The following is a 23,764-nucleotide window of genomic DNA, read 5'->3' on the forward strand; positions in this document are numbered from 1 at the left end:
TTTTTATTAATTGTATTTAACTTATATTTTTTATTATTTAAAAAATCTAGAGGGGTATTTCGTGCTTTCTTCCCCTAGTATAAATCTAGACTTAATTGTAAAAATAATCCTTATTTGTAATTTAATTCACCAATTTAGTTTCTATTTTTTTTCTCTTTTTAATCTAAAGAATTCTCAAAAAGTAGACGTTGACTATTAATGAATAAAGTTAATTGTCACATGTCATAATCTTATTAGATGTTAAAATGGTGTACCAAAATTAATATCCAATAGGATTATGATATATAATAATCAATATTAGCTATTAACCGTCAACGTCCACTTTTGGGGATAAAGACTCAAATAGTTATATTGAACCAAAAAAACAAAAGATTAGATTGATAAATTAAATTAAGGGGATCAATTTAGTGAGTTGAGATAAATAAAAAAATTATTTTTACAATTAAGTCATAAATCTATTCCAATAAATAAATAAATAGAATATTATTTGCACTAGTTACTTTTTTGTCTCCGAAAGATCATTTTACCTTTAATAATATTAAATATTACATACATATTAATTAATCATCTTTTGTTTCTATTCCATAGATAGCGCAACCGTCCATAATCTGTGTTTTCTTTCTTAATTATGTGTCATCTCTCAATTCATAATACAATCTTTATCCCAAAACACCTTAAGTCAAAATTTAACTCATCTAGAGAGAAAGTATTTTCAATTTGTTAAGGACACTTGAACTTTCAATAATTCCAAATTATTGGAGGTATAATTTAATAATGTTTTGTGAGTGCTTATTATTATTTTTTAAATATACTCATTGATCAATTGCTTTGAAATTTTCTACCAGCAATAATTTATTTTTCTCTTTTCCTGTCAAATTAGTTGCTTTCATTAGTGAAGGAAAACATTTTTATTTCAAGACATTTGTGTGGAATTTCAAATCAGTGAAGATATCAATTTCAAACTAATTATTTGTTTTACTCTCTTCTTCTCGCATTAGAAAAAAAAAAACCAATAACTCCCTCCATTAATTCATTATAATTCCTTTTACCCACCCCATCTTTGTCTATCTTTTTTAGCATCTTATTTGCTTATTTTTTACATATTTTTTGTATGTGTGTAGATATATAATTGATTTAGGAAAGAAAAATCCGTAGACATCAAATAATCATTATTATTTCTAAGATTGAGTACCCGCTTTTATATATATTTTTATTATTTTCTTTTACAGGTGTTACGATCATACTTAACTTTAACCGATAAATTAGATAAACAATTAGTAGATTAATTAATAATTTAAGAGTTTTAGAAAACAAATAGATTGAAAAGAAAATTTTAAAGAGAGAATAAAGAAATTTTCAAGGAAACACGGAGAACATACTCTTGAATTTTATAATTTTGTTTATCTTATGCTCTTCTTCAAGTTATTTTATAGAACTTGTTTTTTATCATAAAAATTAAAATAACTCTTTTTTTCACTAACTGTTATACTTAAGTATTGTTTAATATTACTAAAATACCATAGAGTACGTGCAATATAAGAAACACAAAAATTCATATAAATCAATATATATTCAAAAAATATATTTAACTAAAATTAATATACACATCAATTAAAAAAATATATATATATCCCTTAAAAGACAGAAAAGAAGGGGGCATGCATAACATAACATAACCGCGTAAGGTGTAGACGGAGACAAAATTGAAAATCCAGATTAGTTGAGCGGAGAGAGACTTTGAAGTTGTGTCGTGTGGCGTTTCTGGCTGCAATCACAGTCTCTTCCACTTTTCAATTTCATTCTTTAATCAGTCAATCGGCATCCTCATGTCCGACGCTTATTGGAGATACGCCGCCGAGTCCCGGCAGGCCCCCTCTTCCATCGCCGGCAAGCGCTCTCGTTCCGACTACGGTATATGCCTTCCCTTCATTTTAGTTAGGGTTTTCATCTCCACGCAATTTACTTTTGACCACTCGGGTTATATTCATTTACCTAATTCACTAAATCTCGATCCAAAGCGCTGAATTTACCCTTTTACTGATCATTCTCCCTTCCAATTTCAGTCCTTTCGGGTTACACAGCTTTGTTTTGTTTCCTTTTTTACCATGCGCTTTGGGGACTTTGCTTTTGAATTGTTTTCTAGCATGTTCCTTTTTTGTTGGATAGATTGTGGGCCACGTGTTTTTGAAAACCAAAGTTTGTTCCTGTTTGTCTAAGTGCCTAATTATTTGTTGCTATGGGATTCTTCCGAGGTTTATGCTAGTACAGGTTTATCCGTATGCCTTTTAGACTGGGTAGCTCAATTTTATCATGTGCTTTTCTTGTTTCTGTTTGACAAATGACAGGGATTTAGTTTTATCAAAATCATAGTTTTCAAAATTCAAAGCATTATTACAATCTTGTTTTTCACTTTTCCTTAATTTCAACAGCATGCGTTGGGAGTTGCTTGCATTTTATGTGGCTTTAAAGCTAGCTCTATCTGTTTTATCAATTGAAATATAACTGTATAATCACATCAGGCAATTGAATAAATATATGGTGTGACATCTTTATAAGATATATTTTGGTGCCATATACGTCGTAGTCTATAACTAGTAAGTGCACAAGACACATTGCCACCATGAATGTTTCAACATATTATAATTGAAACCACCACAAGACAAACTGCAAAGCGATTGAGATACTGAAATTGCTGCTCATCACAACCCATTTGCTATCAAATATGAATGCAGTGGACTTAAAACTAGAAATAGACTGCAGGGCATGAAAAGGGATGATGCCCCCCTGCTAATTTTTCAAGAGTTTTTTGAAATGATGCTTTCATTTTATTTACCAAACTTGACACCATGTGCTGCCCAAAGCCTGGATTTGGGGTCCATGATCTTTTTCTTTTAGTCTGGTCTGTCTAATTTGCTGGTGAATCTAACTTATTGAGGGATATGTAATTTTGGGTAACGAAGCCGTTCTGTTTCAAATTCAGTCTTAATGTTAGCCTTATATCTAAATATACTAATTTTCTACTTCTCTGTTTCATAATCATCATGAACATGATTCTTTGCTAACTTATTGTTCCCGTCTCATTAATTTAAAGTATTGTTTAATTTTGAAGATGTTTCTGGCGTTCATGACTTGCCCAGTTACTTTCCCCATGACGATGATAGAGGAGGGCTCCGAGTAATTAGAGATACTGAATCCCTTGATGCATCTTATGAGCGTTACCTCCGTAGTGCGGTATTAGCTATTTTTTGGTTCTTATTGGCATGTTGGATTTGTAGGCAACTAGGATGTATTTACTTGTGTGTGTTTAGGATACGATAGAGATATGGTTGTGTGAATTTTTAATGCTTAAACTGACGGATAACAAAAACATAAAAATTTTGTTTCAGCTCCAAATTTCTCATGGGGAGATTTAGAGGGATTTGGGGGGAATTAAATTTTTTTTTTCTTCTTAGATGATGAGTGATATGTTATTGTGTCCTACTATTATGTAAGGAACACAAAATTGTGAACTATCTTGTGCTAGTATCCTATCCACTATCCAGTTACAGTAAGCATGTGATGGAAGAATTTATTTCACTGGGTTGCACATCTTATTCAATCTGGTTTTATCTCAAGATACATCTGGTGTGTCAAATAGACCTGTGTGTTTAAGGATAAAAAATTTACATTTTTCAGCAAGTTTCATCATATGGTTCGGGACAGTCTACTAGAACCATTGGTGGGCGAATTCCCAATCGTGCTATTGATGATTCACATGTTGCCAATATTGGGGGAGTCGACAGGGGAACAAATGCAAAAGACAAAATGCCGGGATTAAGTAGTGGAAGGGCTGACCATTCTCTTCCACCAGATGCTACCAGTACACTGTTTGTGGAGGGTTTGCCTTCCAACTGTACAAGACGGGAAGTAGCTCGTATCCTTTCATCTGTCCTCTGGTTCCCCTTAGTTTAATGCTTTTCATCGGTATTTAACTCTTTTAAAGTGAGGAGATGTACGTTGATTTGAAATAAAGCATTTTGTAAACATAGCCCACTTTAAAACAACAGTAGATAGGCTCTCACTTTACACACCTCACCTTAGAGGAGTCAAATCCTTTTCATTGTAGCTACCTCCTCCTTAACTTGGAGATACAGATATTTTTCGTCCTTTTGTTGGCTACAAAGAAGTCAGACTTGTCAGCAAGGAATCAAGACAAGTAAGTTTAATTAAAAAGTAAAAAACAAATATGTTTTAATTGATGAACTTTTGACTTGGATTTTGTGCAGCCAGGGGGTGATCCACTGGTACTTTGTTTTGTCGATTTTATGAGTCCAGCTCATGCAGCAACTGCCATGGAAGCATTGCAGGGTAAGGTATCTTTTCCTTTTATTCTTGTAATGACATCCTCATGTGTGTCTTGGCGAATTCCATGTTCCATTTCTTTATCCCCTTAAGTGTGATGAATATAGAGAAATTGCTATAGAACTATTTTTTTGCAAAATGTTGCGAACACTGTCAGTTGGCAAGAACAACTGTATATTCGACTTTATAATTTGCATTCCTCATGTCCGTGCCTCAAGTGTGGGCTGCTCCTAGATAATATATGATTGGTTTTGGGTAATAGATAAAACCCATGATCTGATGAGGTAGGGCAGGGTTTAGGATGTGAGTGCTGCCTGAAACATGCTCAGTGGTAATGGATTAAGGATTTACTGCAAGGACATTAAGTAAGCATCTGGATAAGGGTGTGGAATACTAGAGTACTACTTGTTGGTGATCGAGATAACTAAAAAGCAGCATTCTATTTAACCCTATGCAATATATTCCTTATCTACCATACTTTTTATGGGGGGATGGTGCTGGTTTGGCTTTGATGAAAATGATACTCAAGCTTGGAAAGGTAACAGATTGCTAATGTGATGATAATGAATTTTTTCCACTCCTCACCATCTTTGTCATGCTCGATGATAAAGCTGGCACTCATATTTTATCACATCTGGTTGAAAGATTGTGCGGGCTAGATTATGAGTACCATCTATTTTGACATTTTCATGCTATGGAAGCAGTCCTCTTCCTGGTTTTGAGGAATTCATCTGGGTTGCGTGGATTGCTTAAGATCATTGGATGTGTGGAGTATTGGTGAGGAAAATTGTCATATTCTGATTTGTTCTTCCATCTACCTGGCACTGTAAGATCGTGAGCTGCATGTCACAATTTATTATTTGTTCTGCTGCATAGATACTTAAACTAGAGTAGGATATATACGTCAAATATTCTACATTTCATTGAATGCCCAACGGCGGTGACAGTCCATGAGTCCGACGATGGTGACTTACTGAAGGTTACTCACCCTTCCTTCTCTTCCCTCTTTTAAGTAGCAAGTTTGACTTGCTGAAGGTTACTCACCCTTCCTTCTCTTCCGTCTTTTAAGTAGCAAGTTTGACCCATTTGGTAACGAGCGAGGAACACATTTTCACATATCTTGGATGTTAGGTTTGAATGTTATTAGATGCATTTCAGGTTTATTATGTCTTAAGTTGAGGTAAGATATAATCCGTGTCTTGCATCATCTGCCTATTGGCACCCTAATCCGCCGTTCAGAACGTGGCTAGTTGTTCAGCATAAAACAATGCACGTTAATTTTGCAGGTTACAAATTTGATGAGCTTGACCGCAACTCGGTCAACTTAAGGTTTCAATTTGCTCGCTATCCTGGTGCGAGGTCAGGTGGCGTGCATCGTGGCAAACGTTGAATTATGCAATCTACAGGTGATTAATGCTATTATTTCAATACGCTCACGCTGTTATTAATGGTCGTTGGGTGCTGAATAAAAAGCTTCAATATAAACGGTTGATCGTGCTGAATCGTGAAACGATAATTCCATGTAGGATTCACTCACGTTGGGGAGGTTATGATTTTGAGAGGCAAGTGACCAGCGTCGCAGTCATTAGGACCAAGTCGAACATTGTGGTATTCGTGTGGGGAGTGCTCGCTAGAGATTCAGATTCTGCCTGTTTGAGAAAATTGTCTAATTTATTTAGTATAAATTCAAATTGTCTTGTTCGAAACAACGTATGTCTTTGAAGGTGTTCACTGCTCTTTCGAATATATCCAATATTTAATACTGAGAAGCATGTTCTCCATGCATGTTTCTACTTTCTAGTGAGCCTTTTAGATATCAAATATCGTTAATTGTTGATTTTATTAGATTACTATAATTAGACAAATATCGGTGCACTCACTCTAGAATTTTTTGCCCTCAATACATATTTTTCTGCTTAATATGAGTTTTTTAGTTTATAGTTTTACTACGAAAGTTAGTATATTTAATTTTCTAATTAATTTCTCTCATTTTACAACGAATTTTAGCCATTTGTCAAAGCATCCTCCTCATATTATAGTATATGCATATGATTATTTGGTGGGTTGCGTTTCTGGAATATGAAGTATCAGAAAAGTAATTAGCCCCAATCTTTGATTATAATCCTGATAGTAATGACCTGCTAATCAAAGCAGATTAGCAATATAATAACACGGTCTGAACGGTGTTAGTTATTACATATATTTTATTTATTCAGTGAGCGTCCAGAAATTATAATACTGTCAATTTGAAGTGGATGATAAGATTTTGACTGATGTTGCCGTATGTGAAGGCATTGCTCTTTGAATTTACTCGTTTTTGGTTTAAGTCATTAATCTGGGTAGATGTAACTTGCCCTAAAGCAACTGTTCATATTCATCCCTGCCTAAAGCTTTTCCATCAATGATACCAGGGTATTCTAGCTGTGGCCTTCAAAGAGAAAAAAGAAAAAAAAAAATCTCAAATTTGGGAATTTGAACTAACTTGTCTTGTTTTCTTGAGTTATGCTCAACAAAATTAATTGAGAAACTAGTTGATAATTGAAAAGTTAACTTATTAAATTAACTTTTAAAAAGATAACAAGAGAATGGATAAATATATTGAGGACAAAAGTTGAAGAAAATATAAAAAGTTAAAAATTAATGTTTTAAAAATGTTACTTCAATAAAAAAATTATAAATTATTGAGAAATTACTAAAAAAAATATTTATCAAACATTTAAATGCATTTTTTAGCTAATAAAAATAAATTAGAAATTAACTTAAATGTTTTGTTAAATATAGCCTTATTGTTTATTGGGTTTACATGTGCCACGTTTGCTAGTGCTGCTTTAAAGGAAACAAATAACATATAAATATAACCCATTTAGTGAATAAAATGGCTCCCACGGTTTGTTTTTGTTGGATGAAAAATTTGTGTCTTCTATTATTGACTTTGTCTTCGATATTTTTTTCGTGAGGTGTGCTTCTGAATGTGTGTTGGTTGTACAAATATGAGTGTTACACTTGCACAAGAGAGAAGTATGGGAAAGTATATTTTTTCTGAAGCTCTGAAAAGGAAAAAAGGGGTTGTGATATAATTTGGTTCCCCAACCCCTCCTCTCAAACGACTTAAATTCGAAAGGAAAAAAAATAAAGTCAAATGATGAGATTTTCGAAATTCCTCGTTTTAGCATTGCTAGAATTGCTATCTTGCAGCGACTGCAATTGCGACGGCAGCTATTCTGGCACTGCCATGCAAACTTTGTAGCGGCCAGATTGTTGCTCTATTTTGCTATGCTACTGAAATGTATTTTTTTTTATATACATTTTTAATTAATAATGATTAAAATCTTATCTTATTTTCATTTCATCTTTTGTTTTCAAAATATTGTGAAATGAATACTACTAAATAACTAAGTATTGTTTTTTCATTTTGAGTGTAAATCTTAAAAAACGGATAACACGGTAAACAATATATTGTTATTAGTAAAACATGTAAAGTGAAAAATAAAAAAGTTTAATTACCCATTCAGTCCTTATAGTTTTCAAACTTATCCAATTTAGTCCCTATTAATAAGTGACTTTTTAGTATCTTACCTTTTAATTCTCAATATGTTCCTACCGTTAAAATTGTTTAACATTGTTAATGGACATTAGCAAAACTTCCTCCGCACCGCACTGCAAAACTCCCTCTACATTTTCAATTCATCTCCCTCTCGGCCACTGTCATCCATTGTTGAGAATTAAAACTCATTGCAATTTGCTGCAATCAAGCGTTGACTCATGTCGTTCATTGTTGCAACCAACCGAAAATCAGACGTGTTCTTCTTTAACAGAGGATGAAGGCAGGTGCGGTGCGGTGCGAGATGTCGTGCAGTGCGAAAACAAACCTGAGCATTCTACATGCAAGTGAGAGTTCTGAGTATACTTTCTTCCTTTGCACGCTTAAAACTATTGAGTTCTCTCTCAATTAAAAACTCACGTATACAAAATTAACGGTGTTAAACAATTTTAACGGTATGGACCTATTGGAAATTAAAAGGTAAACTACAGGAACTAAAAAAATCACTTATTAACTATAGGGACTAAATTGGATAAGTTTGGAAATTATAGGGACTAAATGGATAATTAAACCCAATAAAAACTAAACAAAAAACAAAAAGCCACCATTGTTTTCATGTGTCCTTGCCATGCTAAAACACCTAACTAAGAGTACAGAATGGCTAGCTGGCAAAGGGTGTATATTGCCATGTTTTTCATGCTACTCCGGAAGTACCTGGCAAGAGGTTTTGTGTAATTAATAATGATTAAAATCTTATCTTATTTTCATTTCATCTTTTGTTTTCAAAATATTGTGAAAAGAATACTACTAAATAACTAAGTATTGTTTTTTCATTTTGAGTGTAAATCTTAAAAAACGGATAACACGGTAAACAATATATTGTTATTAGTAAAACATGTAAAGTGAAAAATAAAAAAGTTTAATTACCCATTTAGTCCCTATAATTTTTAAACTTATCCAATTTAGTCCCTATTAATAGGTGACTTTTTAGTCTCTGTAGTTTACCTTTTAATTCTCAATAGGTTCCTATCGTTAAAATTGTTTAACATTGTTAATGGACCTTGGCAAAACTCCCTCTTCACCGCACCGCACTGCAAAACTAACTCTGCATTTTCAATTCATCTTCCTCTCGGTCACTGTCATCCATTGTTGAGAATTAAAACTCATTGCAATTTGCTGCAACCAAGCGTTGACTCATGTCGTCCATTGTTGCAACCAACCGAAAACCAGTGTTCTTCTTTAACAGAGGATGAAGGTAGGTGCGGTGCGAGGTGTCGTGCAGTGCGAAAACAAACCTGAGCATTTTACATGCAAGTGAGAGTTCTGAGTGTACTTTCTTCCTTTGCACACTTAAAACTATTGAGTTCTCTCTCAATTAAAAACTCACGTATACAAAGTTAATGGTGTTAAACAATTTTAACGGTAGAGACCTATTGAGAATTAAAAGGTAAACTACAGGGACTAAAAAAATCACTTATTAACTATAGAGACTAAATTGGATAAGTTTGGAAATTATAGGGACTAAATTGGTAATTAAACCCAATAAAAACTAAACAAAAAATAAAAAGTCACCATTGTTTTCATGTGTCCTTGCCATGCTAAAACACCTAACTAAGAGTACAGAATGGCTAGCTGGCAAAGGGTGTATATTGCCATGTTTTTCATGCTACTCCGGAAGTACCTGGCAAGAGGTTTTGTGGGATTTATATTGCTTGTAGTTGCTGACATTCTTTGAGAATACGAATCCTATGTTTTTTGCAGTCATTGGCATGGAGTGAATTGTTGTTGGCAAGTAGGTGATTCTGATTCCCTCAAGGCTTGCTCATTTGTAAGTTGTCACAGGAAATTGGCATTTGGCAGTAAGTTGCAAGTCATTCATGTTGAGCCAAGTTTATGGAGTATTGTTAGTAACAAGCTGCAATGCCGTAGTTTACACGAGAAGACCATGCACTTGGTTGGTTGGTTATGGGTTATGCATAGTAAGAATAGGCAGGATATTTGTTAGGAACAGCAGAAAAAAAAAGAGGATTTTTTTTTTTAAAAAAAATAAAATATTCTTAGAATGATGAAAATAAGTGACGTAACATTTTCAGCATTTGACCCTGTCCACTTATAAGTGTTACATCACTATTCCTATTAATGTCTGATTTCAATGACCAAAAACGTTTTTGTAAATGATGGATTAAAATTTTATCCTAATTTTTAGAAATTAAAAACACAATTAAGTCATTATTGTTCATCGGATGCTCGGTTGGAAGTGGTATACAATTAAGTCATTCCTGTATGACTTATTTTTAAGCTTCCAGCAAATGAAAATATGGATGATGGTTTGACTGCATGAAAGTGGGTGGAAAATTAAACATAAACTTGTGGAATTGGTGGTATTTGATTAAAATAATTCTAAAACTTTCCTACATAATTTTATTTTTTATTAGATAAAAAATATTGAATGTTAACATTTTTCAAGAAATAAAATGTATTTATTTTTTCTTTTAATATTTTGTTCATAAAGTATTAGGAAGATTTGTAAGAAAATATAACATTTTTTTTGTTTTGGATTCATATGGAATTTTTATAACATTTTTTGTTTGATTATTACTTTTATTTTACTCTAAGCATTTATTCGTTTTTATTAATATGGTAGCTGTACGAACTACCAACATGAGTAATATGCATAATCGTAATGCGTGTAAGATAATCACAGAAGAAAATAAAATAACCGCGAAGCATGTTCTTTTGGTAAAAATTCTTTTGTTACGTGTAAATAATTCCAAGGAATAAGCATGTATTGTTCAGTTTATTTTTCCCATGGATTTCAAGAAATGTGAATGAGATTTAAAAGTTTTCCGAACTCCATAAGTAAAAATTACAAATAAATTTATCAAAAGATTAAATTAATCAATTGATGAGATTATAGGCGTCTAATATATTATTATTTTTTATTTGAGTAGATTTTAACGGCAAGATGTAACTTGTTTTTCAAGAGCATTAACATGATTGTTTAAATATGTCGTTTATTTTCAATTTGTGGAACAATGAATTGTCTTAAGAAAAATTGTTTTTATTGCGAAATAATGTGCACAAAAAAGGGCAGCCTGGGAAAAGATTTTCAAATTACAGTTGAGCCTAGTCACCAATATTTGCATAATTTGATCAACTAGAACAAAATTGACTTCCAATAAATGCTTACAATGGATAGAGTCTGATTAGTATTTGTTTCTTACTAGTATATAAAGAACCAGATGCAACAGTGTAGAAGAAAATGCAACCACCACGGTGCTGAAGAAAAAAAGTACAAAAATGGGAAGAGAAAAACGAAACCAACTCTGGTGAATCCTTTAATTAATTTTGTCAATGGAACCAACTTGCAACCACCCAAATTATCAACATTCACATATCACAGTGCAGAGGTCAAAGTTGTCGACTTCAATTGTAATTGTAATGTGGTTGTCAGCTTCAGTAGTGGGAAAGTGCATGGGAGATTGAAGTGAACGTGTGTTGTGTGTTTGAAATCTGCGTCCTTTTGCTTGTTTTATTTTACAACTTGGTCTTCATATTCCTATCATTAAATTTGCATATTTATTTAATTCATTATAAAAAGAAGGAAAAAAAATGAATAATGTAACAAGAAAAATTATAAAATAGTATCTATATGATTAATATAATACTTCTCTTGCGTTGGTGGTAGGATTGGGTTAGTCAAGTGGATTGATTTTAACTTTATCCTAATTTAATTTACCCATTGTAATTATTAAGTTGTGTTTGACTCATCATATCGTTTAACCTGACATGTGAGAATCTATCATACTATACGGATAAAAAAAAAGTTGAGTTTGATCTTTGAATGTTTTTTGTTCCGGTTATTTTTGTTTAGTTTTTATATATCTTTTTCTAGTATTAATTAATTTGGCATTAAGTGTTCGATTCATTCAATCTGTTGTAACGTAAACGATGAGGTAAACGTGACAATGACATAAAAAGTCTCATTTATAAATAAGGAGCAATAATAAAACAGTTTTAAATATATTTTAGATATTTTTTATTTTTAGTTAAAATTTATAAAAAAAAATACAAAATCAACTTATTAATTAAGAAATAAGGTCTACCAAATTTTGTATTTTCGATAAATTTAAACTAATAATTAAAAGTACATAAAAAAGTATTAAAAAACATGTTACTAACATTTCTCGTCATCAAATATCAGAAAGAGAAGAAGGATCGGAATTGGAAAAACTATAGTGGAAGTCAATAGTTGTTGGACCAAAAGGGAAATAACAATCGAATGAAAAGAAAATTTAAAAGCTTATTAATTTAAGGATAATTCCAGATTGGCACTTGACACTTTCGAGGCAATTTTTGCAACTTAAAAAATATAAACAAAGACTTAATTTGATCTAACAAATTTTAGATAAATACACCATTCTTTAAAAATGGAAAAATAGATTATTTTAACACCTAAAAATCATAAAAACAAGTCATATTAATAGTTTATAAATATATTTTTCTGTTTATACACTGTCATGTTACATTTAGAATTTCGGAATTCCCTTTAAAATAATTAGGATCATAGTGCTTGTATTATTGTATATTAATTTTATACACAGACTTTTATACCTTAGGAGAGAAAAAAAAAACAGAAGAGATAAAAATATTAAATAAGATAAATAATGTGATAGATTGTTTTTAAAAAAATAATAGTTAAAAAAAACTTAGAATTTAATTAAAATACACTTACTATTAGCAAAATTGTTCAAGTTGGCTTATTGTCCGTCAAAAAATTTCTTCTATTCTAGTATAAAAAATGAATGAAACTAATATATATATATATATATATATATATATATATATTAATTGAGCTTGGTGATAATAGTATTTAATAATTAATTTTTTCTTTAAAAATATATATTTATCAGTGGAAAATCAAAGAATAAATCCTTAAGATACTAAATTTAGAGATTTGACATCTTTCAACCAATACTTCTCCATAAATAAGTATGAGTTAGAAATCGAACATATAATTATTATATGTTTAAGAAATAAAATTATTTATAAAGCAGATCATACTGATTAATCATCATACTTAATATTATTTTAGTGCATAAAAATTTAAAGTTAATTATATCATTAATCAAAATATTATGGATGCAATACAGATAACAAAGACAACTTTAGGAATCATTGTGAATTTGTCATCCGATTTTCCCGAAACATAGCAGGACTTTTGCACTGTCTTTTGGTGCTTACAAAGATTCCTCACCGTCTTATATTGCATATATATACATAGATATAGATAGACATAGACACTCATTATTTCTCATCATCCTTACCCATCTCCACGCATGATATGATCACTGTCACGGTTACATGCACATGAGATTTGACTTTTAACACCATCTTTGTGTTACAGGAAAAGTACTCTTTTACCATGGCTTCCACTTTTGAAGGTGGCTCAGACTCAGAGAAAGAGAACACTGTTGAGAGTGAAGAAGAAGAGTGTCCAGTAAAACAAGTTGAACTCACCGTTCCTAAAACCGATGATCCCACCATGCAGCTTCTCACGTTCAGAATGTGGGTTCTGGGGGTTCTTTCATGCGTGTTGTTGTCCTTTGTGAATCAGTTCTTTTGGTACAGAACACAGCCTCTGATTGTAACCTCAATTTCAGCTCAGATTGCTGTGGTTCCTATTGGCCACTTCATGGCAAGGACTCTGCCAACACGTGTGTTCTTCAAGGATTCAAGGTTTGAGTTCTCACTCAACCGTGGACCGTTTAATATCAAAGAGCATGTTCTGATAACCATCTTTGCCAATTCTGGTGCTGGAACTGTGTATGCTACTCATATTTTGAGTGCTGTGAAGCTCATGTATAAAAGAAGGCTCGACTTCCTTCCTGCTTTGTTAGTCATGTTAACTACTCAGGTCCTCTTCCATCCATATTAACCCATGTCTCTGTCTCTTTCCCGTTTAATTTATGCCTACACAACTTGTGCTTCAATAACTTTTATATTTATTGACTTGATGTAGACACACTCAGAACCCATAAGTCATGAATCTATGCAATCTTGTTAAAATTATGACAATTTTGGGAACAAAACTTGAAAATCCAGAACATTTTTTTATTATTAAAAATATATACTTTGTGCTTCAAGTCAATTACAAGGTTGAAGTTATAACTTTTTAGGAATTTATTACCATATATAACTTTTGTAGTTTTTTTTTTATTGGAGGGAGATTAACACGGAAAAATTCCTTGGGAGTCCTGCCGTGTGAGAGACAGAGAGAGGATGAAAAGGGGCAAATATATTGTGAGATTTGAATGCCCCCGCCTTTCTTCTAAAAGTTGTATCGTAAAAAAATGGAAAGCCTATCAGAAATCATTTACTTTTTACTAAAACTCTTAACGAAGTTTGAAAGGTGTAGGTTGGTTTTACTTGGTCATATTACTTTCTGACAATTTTGATCAAGAATCATTAGACTAGATTGTATGATTCTTGATATTTTTGCTAGATAAAAATATTTTGGAGTCCTGTGGCCTGTCGCAACAAAACTTATGTTTAATTTTTGACCAAGTATTGTTTAGTAGAGTAATGATAGATAGATTGATAGATAGATGGAGAGAGAGAGACAGAGAGAGAGAAATGATGTGATGAGAAATAAAGAGAGAAATAGAAATAAAAATAAGATGTAAGTGAAATGGAAGAAAAACTAAATGTATGTTTAGTATTTTTCCTATTTATTAAGGGACACTCAATAATGTCCCTGGGTTATGTGGAAAAGATTGTTGTAATTAGCTAAAAATGCTATCTTTTTTTGTTATGGTATTAATTCTTGTAGTATATTAATGGTATAAACTCGTGAGAAGTATACTAAAGGATATAGTCTTAAGCTATGCTTTGCTATTCAATTTTAGATCCTGGGGTTTGGTTGGGCAGGACTGTTCCGGAAATTTCTGGTTGAGCCAGGGGAAATGTGGTGGCCATCTAATCTGGTCCAGGTCTCATTATTCAGGTGAATTCCCTTTAACCAATGTGTTAATCAGTAGTTTTCTAAATAATGCAACCATGTTGATCAAGTACATTAATGTAGTGCTCTACATGAGAAAAGCAAAAGGCCTAAAGGAGGCACAACACGTACCCAATTTTTCCTCCTCGTCTTGGTCTCAGGCTTGGCTTACTATGTGTTCCCTGGCTATCTGTTTTCAATGTTGACATCTTTCTCTTGGATGTGTTGGCTTGCCCCCAAGTCAGTCCTAGTCCAACAACTTGGTTCTGGTTTGAGGGGTCTTGGAATTGCAGCATTTGGAATTGATTGGTCTACCATTTCTGCTTACCTTGGAAGTCCACTAGCTAGCCCTTGGTTTGCTACTGCTAATATTGCTGTTGGTTTTTTTCTTGTTATGTATGTGATGACACCAATTGCTTACTGGTCTAATGCCTATGAGGCCAAGACTTTTCCAATATTTTCAAGCAAGCTGTTCATGGGAAATGGCTCACTGTATGACATTTCAACTATTGTCAACTCCGAATTCCATCTCGATCGGCAAGCTTATTCAATCAACGGGCCAGTTCATCTCAGCACGTTCTTTGCAATGACATACGGCCTCGGATTTGCAGCACTTTCTGCTACAGTTGTGCATGTTCTGCTCTTTCATGGAAGGTAGCCACTATGTGGATCATCATCTGATTTTATCTTCTATATTCAATGACGTGTTAGAATGTTAGATATTATGCTTAATTACTTTGGTTTATTCGCTAAATTGACATCCAATATTTCAACAAAAATACTGACATGACATTGTAATAGAATGTCACATTAGCATTTCAGTTAAATATTGGATGTCAAGTTAAGAGATAGATAAAAGTTGTACAAATAAAATAGAGAGGATCTAATCGTGAAAAAAACAGGGCTTGATTTGTGAAATGACTGATAATAGGAGAATCAAAAATGCAATTAATCCTAGATATTATTTTCCCCCTCACAGCCCTTGAAAAAAAAATATTTATGAAGCTCTTGAATCAATCTGAACTTCTTGCATGAAACACCTTAAACTTCAAGCTTGTTTTTATCCAGAAACATGTTATATGTTTGTTCCTTTTACAGCAAAAACTTGTTCTGCTTTAAACTGGATCTCCATAGGCTTATGTTATCAATTACTTTAATGAGTTTTGTTTGCAGTGAAGATGAAAGTATAATTCAAGTATTACTTAAAATGAAAGTCTGCACAGTCTCCACATCCTATTCCAATTTTTATTTGCGAAAATATGTTGTCTTCCGAAACTTCAATTGCATAAACACTTACATATCCACTGTGCAGGGAAATATTGATGCAAAGTAAAAGGGCCTTTGGAAACAGTAAAAAAATTGACATACACACAAGACTTATGAGAAGGTACAAATCAGTCCCCACGTGGTGGTTTTACATCATTCTAGCAGCAAACATAGCTCTTATTATATTTATTTGTGAGTACTACAACGAATCACTCCAGTTACCATGGTGGGGTGTATTGCTAGCTTGTGCAATTTCCATCTTCTTCACTCTTCCAATCGGTATAATAAATGCCACTACAAATCAGGTATCTCAACAATTCACTTACTGAGCTTGCTAACTTCACCTTGGTGCTAAGGAGAAAATTCCCTAAGACCTCATCTTTTTCTTCTTAACAGCAACCCGGTTTAAACATCATAACAGAATACATAATTGGTTACATGTATCCAGAGCGTCCTGTGGCTAACATGTGCTTTAAGGTCTACGGCTACATCAGCATGGTTCAAGCATTAACCTTTTTGCAAGACTTCAAACTTGGACACTATATGAAGATTCCACCAAGAACAATGTTCATGGCACAGGCAAGTTTTGATTCTTGTCATTTTAAATGTAAACTATAAGAATAGCACCCATTAGGAGTTCTTATTTAAAGAAACTACTAAATATGGTTGCATATTGTCTTGCATTGTATGTAGGTGGTAGGAACAATCTTATCAGTATTTATATACACAGTAACAGCATGGTGGTTGATGAGAACAATCCCTCACCTCTGTGACACTACCATGCTGGATCCTGATAGCCCTTGGACTTGCCCAATGGACAATGTGTTCTTTGATGCCTCAGTTATATGGGGTCTTCTTGGACCGCGCAGAATTTTCGGAGACCTCGGTGAATATGCCAAAGTGAACTTGTTCTTCCTTGGTGGAGCTATTGCTCCCTTTCTAGTTTGGCTTGCTCACAAGGCATTTCCAGAGCAAAGATGGATAACTCTAATTCACATGCCTGTGTTGTTGGGTGCTACATCGATGATGCCACCTGCAACTGCTGTGAACTTCACTAGTTGGATACTAGTTGGCTTTCTCTCAGGATACATAGCATATAGATACAGACAAGAATGGTGGAAGCGCTGCAATTATGTGTTGTCTGGTGGTCTTGATGCTGGAACTGCCTTTATGACAATCTTGCTGTTTCTTGCTTTGAACAATAACAACATCATGCTTAACTGGTGGGGGAATAACCCTGAAGGGTGTCCCTTGGCTAATTGTCCTACTGAAAAAGGCATTGTAGTTAAAGGTTGCCCTGTACATTAATCATTCTCGGACGACGAGAAATGCTAGCAATACACTTTGTAACACACTCTTTTCAACAATTTCAACCTATATCAGAGGCTGCATCAATAAGAGTGGGTGTATTACTAATATTTCTCTTCTAAGATTTCATTATTGAGCTACTTTAAGTTAGGTGGGTTAAAATTTATAGAAAAGTTATGTCTTCAGATGATAATTTCCCTTTGCCATCTATTTGTATAGCAAATTAATCAAGGAAGGATAGGTCCCTTCAACGTGAGAAACCATTCACCAAAGTGGCTAACATTTAAACACTTCAATAGTAATTGCAGCCAGTTTTCAGTTTTTATTTATACTTTGTCAAGATCCTAGACAAACAATAAGAGAAAACACAGTACACAAATGTGATCCTAAAGACCTTTTTTTAATTATCAAACCTCCAATGTAATATCATGCATATAATCAATCATTACTGTTTTGAAATAAGCCAAATTATCCTTCATAGCAATACAAAGTTTGTTGTAACAATGACAAAAAAATTGAATTGCAGACTTGTGTAGTGCTACTTCTTACGTAAGTATAAGAAAGCTACTACCACCGAGATACCGACGACGGTTGCCGGAACAACCCAATATTGCTTAGTGAGTTGTATGAACTTTTCTTTGGTGGAAATTGGAGAAGATGTGTCAAGCTCACCAATACAATACTGCTCCATATGTTCTCTAGCACTTTTGCTGTGGCCAGCATCTTCAAATTCTTCTGTTGCGTCTTTCCCGGTTGCGGCGAGGATTACATCATCTCCACCGGGATGATCATCCAAATACTGTGTCACGTCGTATACCTTTCCATCAACGAGGATCCAGCAATCGTCTTTGGTAGTGTGCTGGGATAAATCTTTGATGGAGTAGAAATTGGTGAGGGTTGGCATCGTAGCTTTCTGTTTGGAGGGAATCTAGGGTTTTGGGAAGAGCGTGCACCCAATGGAATGGTAACAACAAAATTGGCGATAATTGTGGATTTGTGGTCCTCTAATTTGATGTCATTGACCAAACAAACAGTTGACTTCCAACCACCAAGATCCCTACAAAACTACACACTGTAGAACAAAAAGGTTTTAATTAGTATTTTATTCATATAATTTATTTGGTAGGTTTAATTTGTTGCTGTTATTTTTAAAAAGATGTAATATATATATATATATAATTTCTCTACACTTTTCCTTAACTAAACACATCCTTGATGGCATGTAATTTTAATTCAATCCACGTAAGTAATAGATCAAACGACATTATAACGCAAGGCTCGTTTGTGAATATGACAAATATTTTGGAGCCCTGGTATGTAGCTTATAAAAAGAGGGACCGAAGAAATTAATAAACTTAGGGAAAATAAAGTATATTTAAACCTACTTATCGGACTATCAAAAGTGTAGGATGATAAGACTGTTTCTTCACTCTTGAACAACCATGGAAGATGATGGTGTTTTTTCTAGACCGAGCCATGTAGGTAAGCCCAATGAAAATTTAACAAGAATCAATTCTGAATATTTTCATATTTATCAAAACGATAAACATATTTAGAAGAAAATGAGTGAAAAATATTCCTAATAAACAAATTCTTTCAACAGCCAATTTTCCCTCCAATCAAGCACGCAGAGTGTTTTAAGGTCTAGATACAATTCTGTGGTATGAAAAAAGATCGAATGGCATAATCAAGTTTAAATAAACATCCGTGCATGGTTTCAACATTCAATTGGAGTCCAAAAATAAGCAAAACTTCGTATTTGTCAACACGCAGAGTGTATTCCATGTTACATGAAATCTACATAATTACTAAAAGAGAGCATTCTAAGCAACAAAATTCATTTCTTTACTGTTTACATGGTATAACGAAACAAATCCACAAGTTCGCATATGATCCCTAAGATCTGGCTCAAGGTCCAGAAACACAGGAATTCATCAATCAAAGCATTGAAGCTTCCGCAACATCTTTAATCAAGTTTCTCCATCTACAATGTAGTATAGCAAAAATGACAATATATTAGAAATCAGAAGAAAACATATTATGAAGCACAGGGTGGAATTGGTCTTCAATGTTCAAAACCAAAAAGTGCTATCATCATATCAACAAAAGAAAGAGAAAAGTAAAAGTTATGGTATTTATTCTAGGTACTACATCAAAGAAAAAAATATGAGCACTATGTATACTTATTTCTTAATAGTTATACAAACAAGAAGGAAGGCATATATCAATCATACCTTCCAAAGACCATCATTGAGATAATGCAAGTTATCAACCCCAATTCCCTTATTGATTGCTTTTCTGAAACCACAAAAATATTTAAACTTCTTGAGTAAAAGAATCAACCAAGGAAAGTTAAACTATGCAAATCATAAGTTCTCTTTATTTCCACATCAGCATTAAGTTTAAATTCTTTAATAAAAACCAAATGCTATGGCATTGATGCAAGCAACATTGATATTATTGGCAGTAAAGCAATGTTCCAGATTTAAGCCTTCAAGGTACATCGTTGAATTTTCAGTTGAGCTGGTGCTATTTGATAGCAGACCCATGATCAAGCAAGTTTATGTTAGAAAGAAGGGGGATGTTCCTGCAGAATTAGGCACATTAAGGGTGCTGGGTTTCGATTATAAATTGTAGAGCAGTAGCTGCCTACAAACAGGAATTACTCTACATGGTTTAAAGGGACTTTTGTGATTGAGAAAACAGAGTAAGGAGTGGATTCAGACCTCTTGAGAGTCCAAATATCTGAAATCTATTGCTTCCTAGGGGCCTCTCCTTGGGGAGCATGTTTCACACTATTTGCGTTCCCAGAAATGTGATTCCCGGGAATATTAAGCCTAAGAAAGTCATTCCCATAGACATGTTTGGTTGGAATTTAGAAATTTTAGAAAAATTTAAAATGTATTTAATTAAAAAATTGAAAAAGTGAAAGTTAAAAAAGAAATATAGTAGAATGTAGTGAAAATAGGTAATTATTGTAGAAAATAACTTTCATTCCCACGTGAGATACCCACCCCCACCTCATGGGAATAGAGAATCTGCTTGAAATGTGAAGATGTAACTTTAATGCAATACAACATACCAGGGAATATATTTTTATAACCTTCTAACAAACATGAGAATATGTATTTCTACCCTCATTCCTGGGAATGAAAGAACATGACGCGAAATAACACCCCCTTAGTTTCATTAAATAAAAAAAAAAAATTATTCTTTCTCACTGTTATGATACCAGTTCTTTCATAGTTACACGCTACAAACTTCATGTCTTAATATTCCACCCCAAGATCATTAATGGGAGAGTTGTGTAACATGCAAACAAAGACCAGAGTCACCTAGCAATCTTCATAGCTCAAATCTCACATCACATTGATAGTGAGTGGTTCATTTGGATGAGCAGGTGTTGGTGACTTGATGGGGTCATGGGGAGCTATGGAGGTAGTAGCAGCAGGGGTTTGTGTAGTATGTTGGAATGCATGGCTGCTATTAAAAGCAGAGAGCAGCATTGCTGAGTTGTTTTGTAAGGTTACAAGCTGGCTGGTGCTGAGTGTGAGGAACTTGAGATGCACCGGTCTCAGGCTTGCGATCAGGTGCATCTAAAAGGTGAGTAGTTTTGGTTGTATGACACACTTGATGGCAGTGCAAGGGGAGCAGCAACGTGGGATGCTTGTTGGTGTTGGTCAACAGCAGATGAGGGTATTGTGCTGAGGGGTGACTTTGTTGTATGCTGCAATCTGCAGATCTTATTTCTTTCCTAATTTTTATTGTTACAATATTTATTTTAAAATATATTAAAATATGTCAACCCCATGATCATACATGAACCAAGCTGAGTTTGATTGAGTTGGTTTGGTTTGTCCTTAAAATTTTGCCAAGTAAAAATTGACCCAAACTAAAGCTTTTTAATCAGTTTGGTCTCATTTTCCAGTCAATCCAACCCAACCCAACCCAACCATACCCCTACTTGCATGTTTATGAATGTTAGGAAGAGAATAAAATAATAAAAGAGGGAGTATCTGACAGAGTCTCTGTTTATTAGTGACAATTCATATTTATTTCATTCAACATTCCTGCCCAATAAAAAAGATGAGATAATACAAGTTTCTTACATGTCTTTTGCAGACATTTTTGTAAAGCCAATAGCAAGAGCATGCTGTTTACCTTCAGCCATGATGGCCTGAAATCAGATAAATACATGATGAGATGAAAGTTAATATAAAGTCACTAGAAAATTTGTGCATTATAATCATTTAAGAAGAATATAATGACAGTACCACAGGGCATTCTGCCCCTACATCCTCATCCAAAACACCCCCAGGAGATGTAAGACCGGGACACATTATGTTCGCACCCGCCAAGACAAATCTAATTGCACCACGGTCAACTTGTAACTTTTTCATTATATTTGGATCTACAAAAGAAAAAAAAATTAATTAAGCAACAATAAATTTTCCATATAACGCATTTCAATATCCTTTTCATCATATGGGTTGGACCCAAAGTCAGCTGCATCCTACATTACTTTATTATGCATCATATGAAAGGTATGCACTATGCATTCAAAATAGGCCTTAAAAACTGGCAAAATATGCAAGAACTGTAAACTTTACATTGATGGAGAAGTCGCAAGGTGGGCATGTATGGTCCATCACGGACACTGAAAAACAAAGGCACGTTGTTCACAAGAACCAGATTGAGATGGTTCTGACTACAAGAACAGGGAAAAACAACAGTTAGCAACAATAGAAGATATGACACAGCAAAATGCAGGCAAAAAGAACCACACAATCAAACCATTTAGCAACTATAAGAGGGGACTTCTTGGGAAGTATATCATCCAAAACAGGTTCAAGGCCCGGATACTGCAGTGGAGAGTAAGTGAGGTTAGTATCACAGACAACAAAAAACCAATGAGTAGCAAGAACCAAAGTTGTTATTTAAGGTTAAAATTTCAAATCAAAGGGCAAACCCCAAATGTGACATCACCTCTTCAGCAATACTTTGTCGTATTTTTCGTTGAACAGATGCCTTCACTTGGTTCTGTGCAGACACATCTTCGCCAGAAAATCTGGAAATAAAAGTTGACATGTAAATCTAAAGATAAATATTGAAAAATAAAAAAAATTATAATGATGCAGCACATATATGTTCATGGAATTATCGAGTGGTTGGGGGAAAAGGGGATGCAAGAAAAAGAGAGCATTGGGGTTTCCGATACAAAATTCATTAAATGTTTTAGGGTTTGTGGCAGCATCACCACCATCAATGGTGCAATTGCTAAAAAAAACCCGGAAAAGTAACAATATGAAGAAACTAGAACGAGAAAAAGAATAGAAACAAGTGTTGAATGACATCAGAAACTACGGAGTGTAATTTTGCAGATATATTTTGTAGAGCGAGTGAGCGTACTTTTTGAACATCTTCTGCTGCAGCGTTCAGTTTCGAAGTGAATCTGTGTTTGTGACAGGGAAATTGGAGAGAGAGAGAGAGAGGAGATGCAAACGCAACCGCGCTTCTCGCACTGGTGTTTCTGTATTTGGACCATTCACGCTCAGGCCCAATCATTATCAAGACATAATAAGCCTTTTAGGGTTTTTGGTCCGTAGAAAGCCTTTACGGGCTTAAGACCTAATATTAGGGTGATCCTAGGTGCACCAGCATTATTGCTTGTGCACCCAGCAATTTTTTTAATTCCCTAAATGCCCCTGGTGTCTTCTTCCTTTTAAAGTTGGTTGCAGTGTTATTTTTTCTCTTACGCCTCCATTGTTTTTTTATTCGCTTTGTCCCTCTGTTGTTGGTTCGTGTTGGTTTTTCATTGTTGAGAGAGTTGCTGCTTGGGTTGAGGTAAAAGTGTTACGGGTCGGTGGTGATTATTGCGGTGGTTGTTTCGTCATTGTTGACATTTAAGGTACACCATTTTGTTGCATTTTGCTAGGTGTGCGTGAGTTAATCCGTAAGATCTATACGGATCAAGTTGATCCGTAAGTTAAAATTACACATACGGATCAAGTTGATCCATATGAGTCATAGGGATCAACTTGAGTGAAGGGCATTTTCACCCATTGACTTAAAATGTTGGGTGCACCAACAATAATGCTGAGTGCACCTAGCATCATTCCTAATATTAAGGGAACGTACTTCCAAAACACTCTGGTTATTGCTTTCTTGACTTTTTCATTATATTTTGAAAAGTCCATTTCAAAAAGACAGGCAACAATAGCCAAGATTATGAATTGGAAGGGATAGGGTTTGAGTCTAAGTAGGGTATTATAGTAATTGTTCTCTATAGTGTAAATAACCTTTTTAAT

General features: G+C 33.9%; 4 protein-coding genes across 6 annotated transcripts; 2 read left to right on the forward strand and 2 right to left on the reverse strand.

Moving 5' to 3' along the window:
- Window positions 1-1,652: 1,652 nt before the first annotated feature.
- Window positions 1,653-10,036, forward strand: LOC100786188 (RNA-binding protein with multiple splicing-like protein). 3 transcript variants are annotated; one of them, NM_001254997.2, is made up of 7 exons: window positions 1,653-1,911; window positions 3,110-3,231; window positions 3,676-3,913; window positions 4,134-4,195; window positions 4,266-4,347; window positions 5,628-5,747; window positions 5,868-6,261. In NM_001254997.2, the coding sequence occupies exons 1-6, from the start codon at window positions 1,827-1,829 to the stop codon at window positions 5,729-5,731; spliced, it is 693 nt and encodes a 230-aa protein (NP_001241926.2). In that variant the 5' UTR covers window positions 1,653-1,826; the 3' UTR covers window positions 5,732-5,747; window positions 5,868-6,261. The 3 variants fall into 3 exon arrangements, 2 of the variants coding, with proteins under 2 accessions (NP_001241926.2, XP_040871924.1); XR_005891778.1 differs by having other exon boundaries at window positions 1,658-1,911; window positions 4,266-4,352; window positions 5,868-6,141; XM_041015990.1 differs by lacking the exons at window positions 5,628-5,747; window positions 5,868-6,261 and adding an exon at window positions 9,644-10,036 and having other exon boundaries at window positions 1,658-1,911; window positions 4,266-4,352.
- Window positions 10,037-13,110: 3,074 nt separating this feature from the next.
- Window positions 13,111-17,738, forward strand: LOC100817739 (oligopeptide transporter 6). The gene is made up of 6 exons (XM_003527943.5): window positions 13,111-13,799; window positions 14,791-14,888; window positions 14,967-15,536; window positions 16,195-16,453; window positions 16,545-16,727; window positions 16,842-17,738. The coding sequence occupies exons 1-6, from the start codon at window positions 13,308-13,310 to the stop codon at window positions 17,454-17,456; spliced, it is 2,217 nt and encodes a 738-aa protein (XP_003527991.1). The 5' UTR covers window positions 13,111-13,307; the 3' UTR covers window positions 17,457-17,738.
- Window positions 17,739-17,760: 22 nt separating this feature from the next.
- LOC100500537 (cytochrome b5 family protein) lies at window positions 17,761-18,440 on the reverse strand. The gene has a single exon (NM_001248840.3). The coding sequence runs from the start codon at window positions 18,358-18,360 to the stop codon at window positions 17,995-17,997; it is 366 nt and encodes a 121-aa protein (NP_001235769.1). The 5' UTR covers window positions 18,361-18,440; the 3' UTR covers window positions 17,761-17,994.
- A 746-nt stretch (window positions 18,441-19,186) lies between these two features.
- Window positions 19,187-22,942, reverse strand: LOC100305623 (uncharacterized). Its single transcript, NM_001251184.2, has 8 exons — window positions 22,866-22,942; window positions 22,443-22,524; window positions 22,251-22,318; window positions 22,067-22,164; window positions 21,731-21,867; window positions 21,566-21,633; window positions 19,691-19,754; window positions 19,187-19,440 (listed from the first exon to the last, which is right to left on the reverse strand). Exons 1-8 carry the CDS (start codon window positions 22,874-22,876, stop codon window positions 19,423-19,425), a joined length of 546 nt encoding a protein of 181 aa, NP_001238113.1. The 5' UTR covers window positions 22,877-22,942; the 3' UTR covers window positions 19,187-19,422.
- Between the last annotated feature and the right edge of the window lie 822 nt (window positions 22,943-23,764).

Source organism: Glycine max, chromosome 6 (genome assembly GCF_000004515.6).
Source record: "Glycine max cultivar Williams 82 chromosome 6, Glycine_max_v4.0, whole genome shotgun sequence".
In the NCBI taxonomy this organism is placed as follows: domain Eukaryota; kingdom Viridiplantae; phylum Streptophyta; class Magnoliopsida; order Fabales; family Fabaceae; genus Glycine; species Glycine max.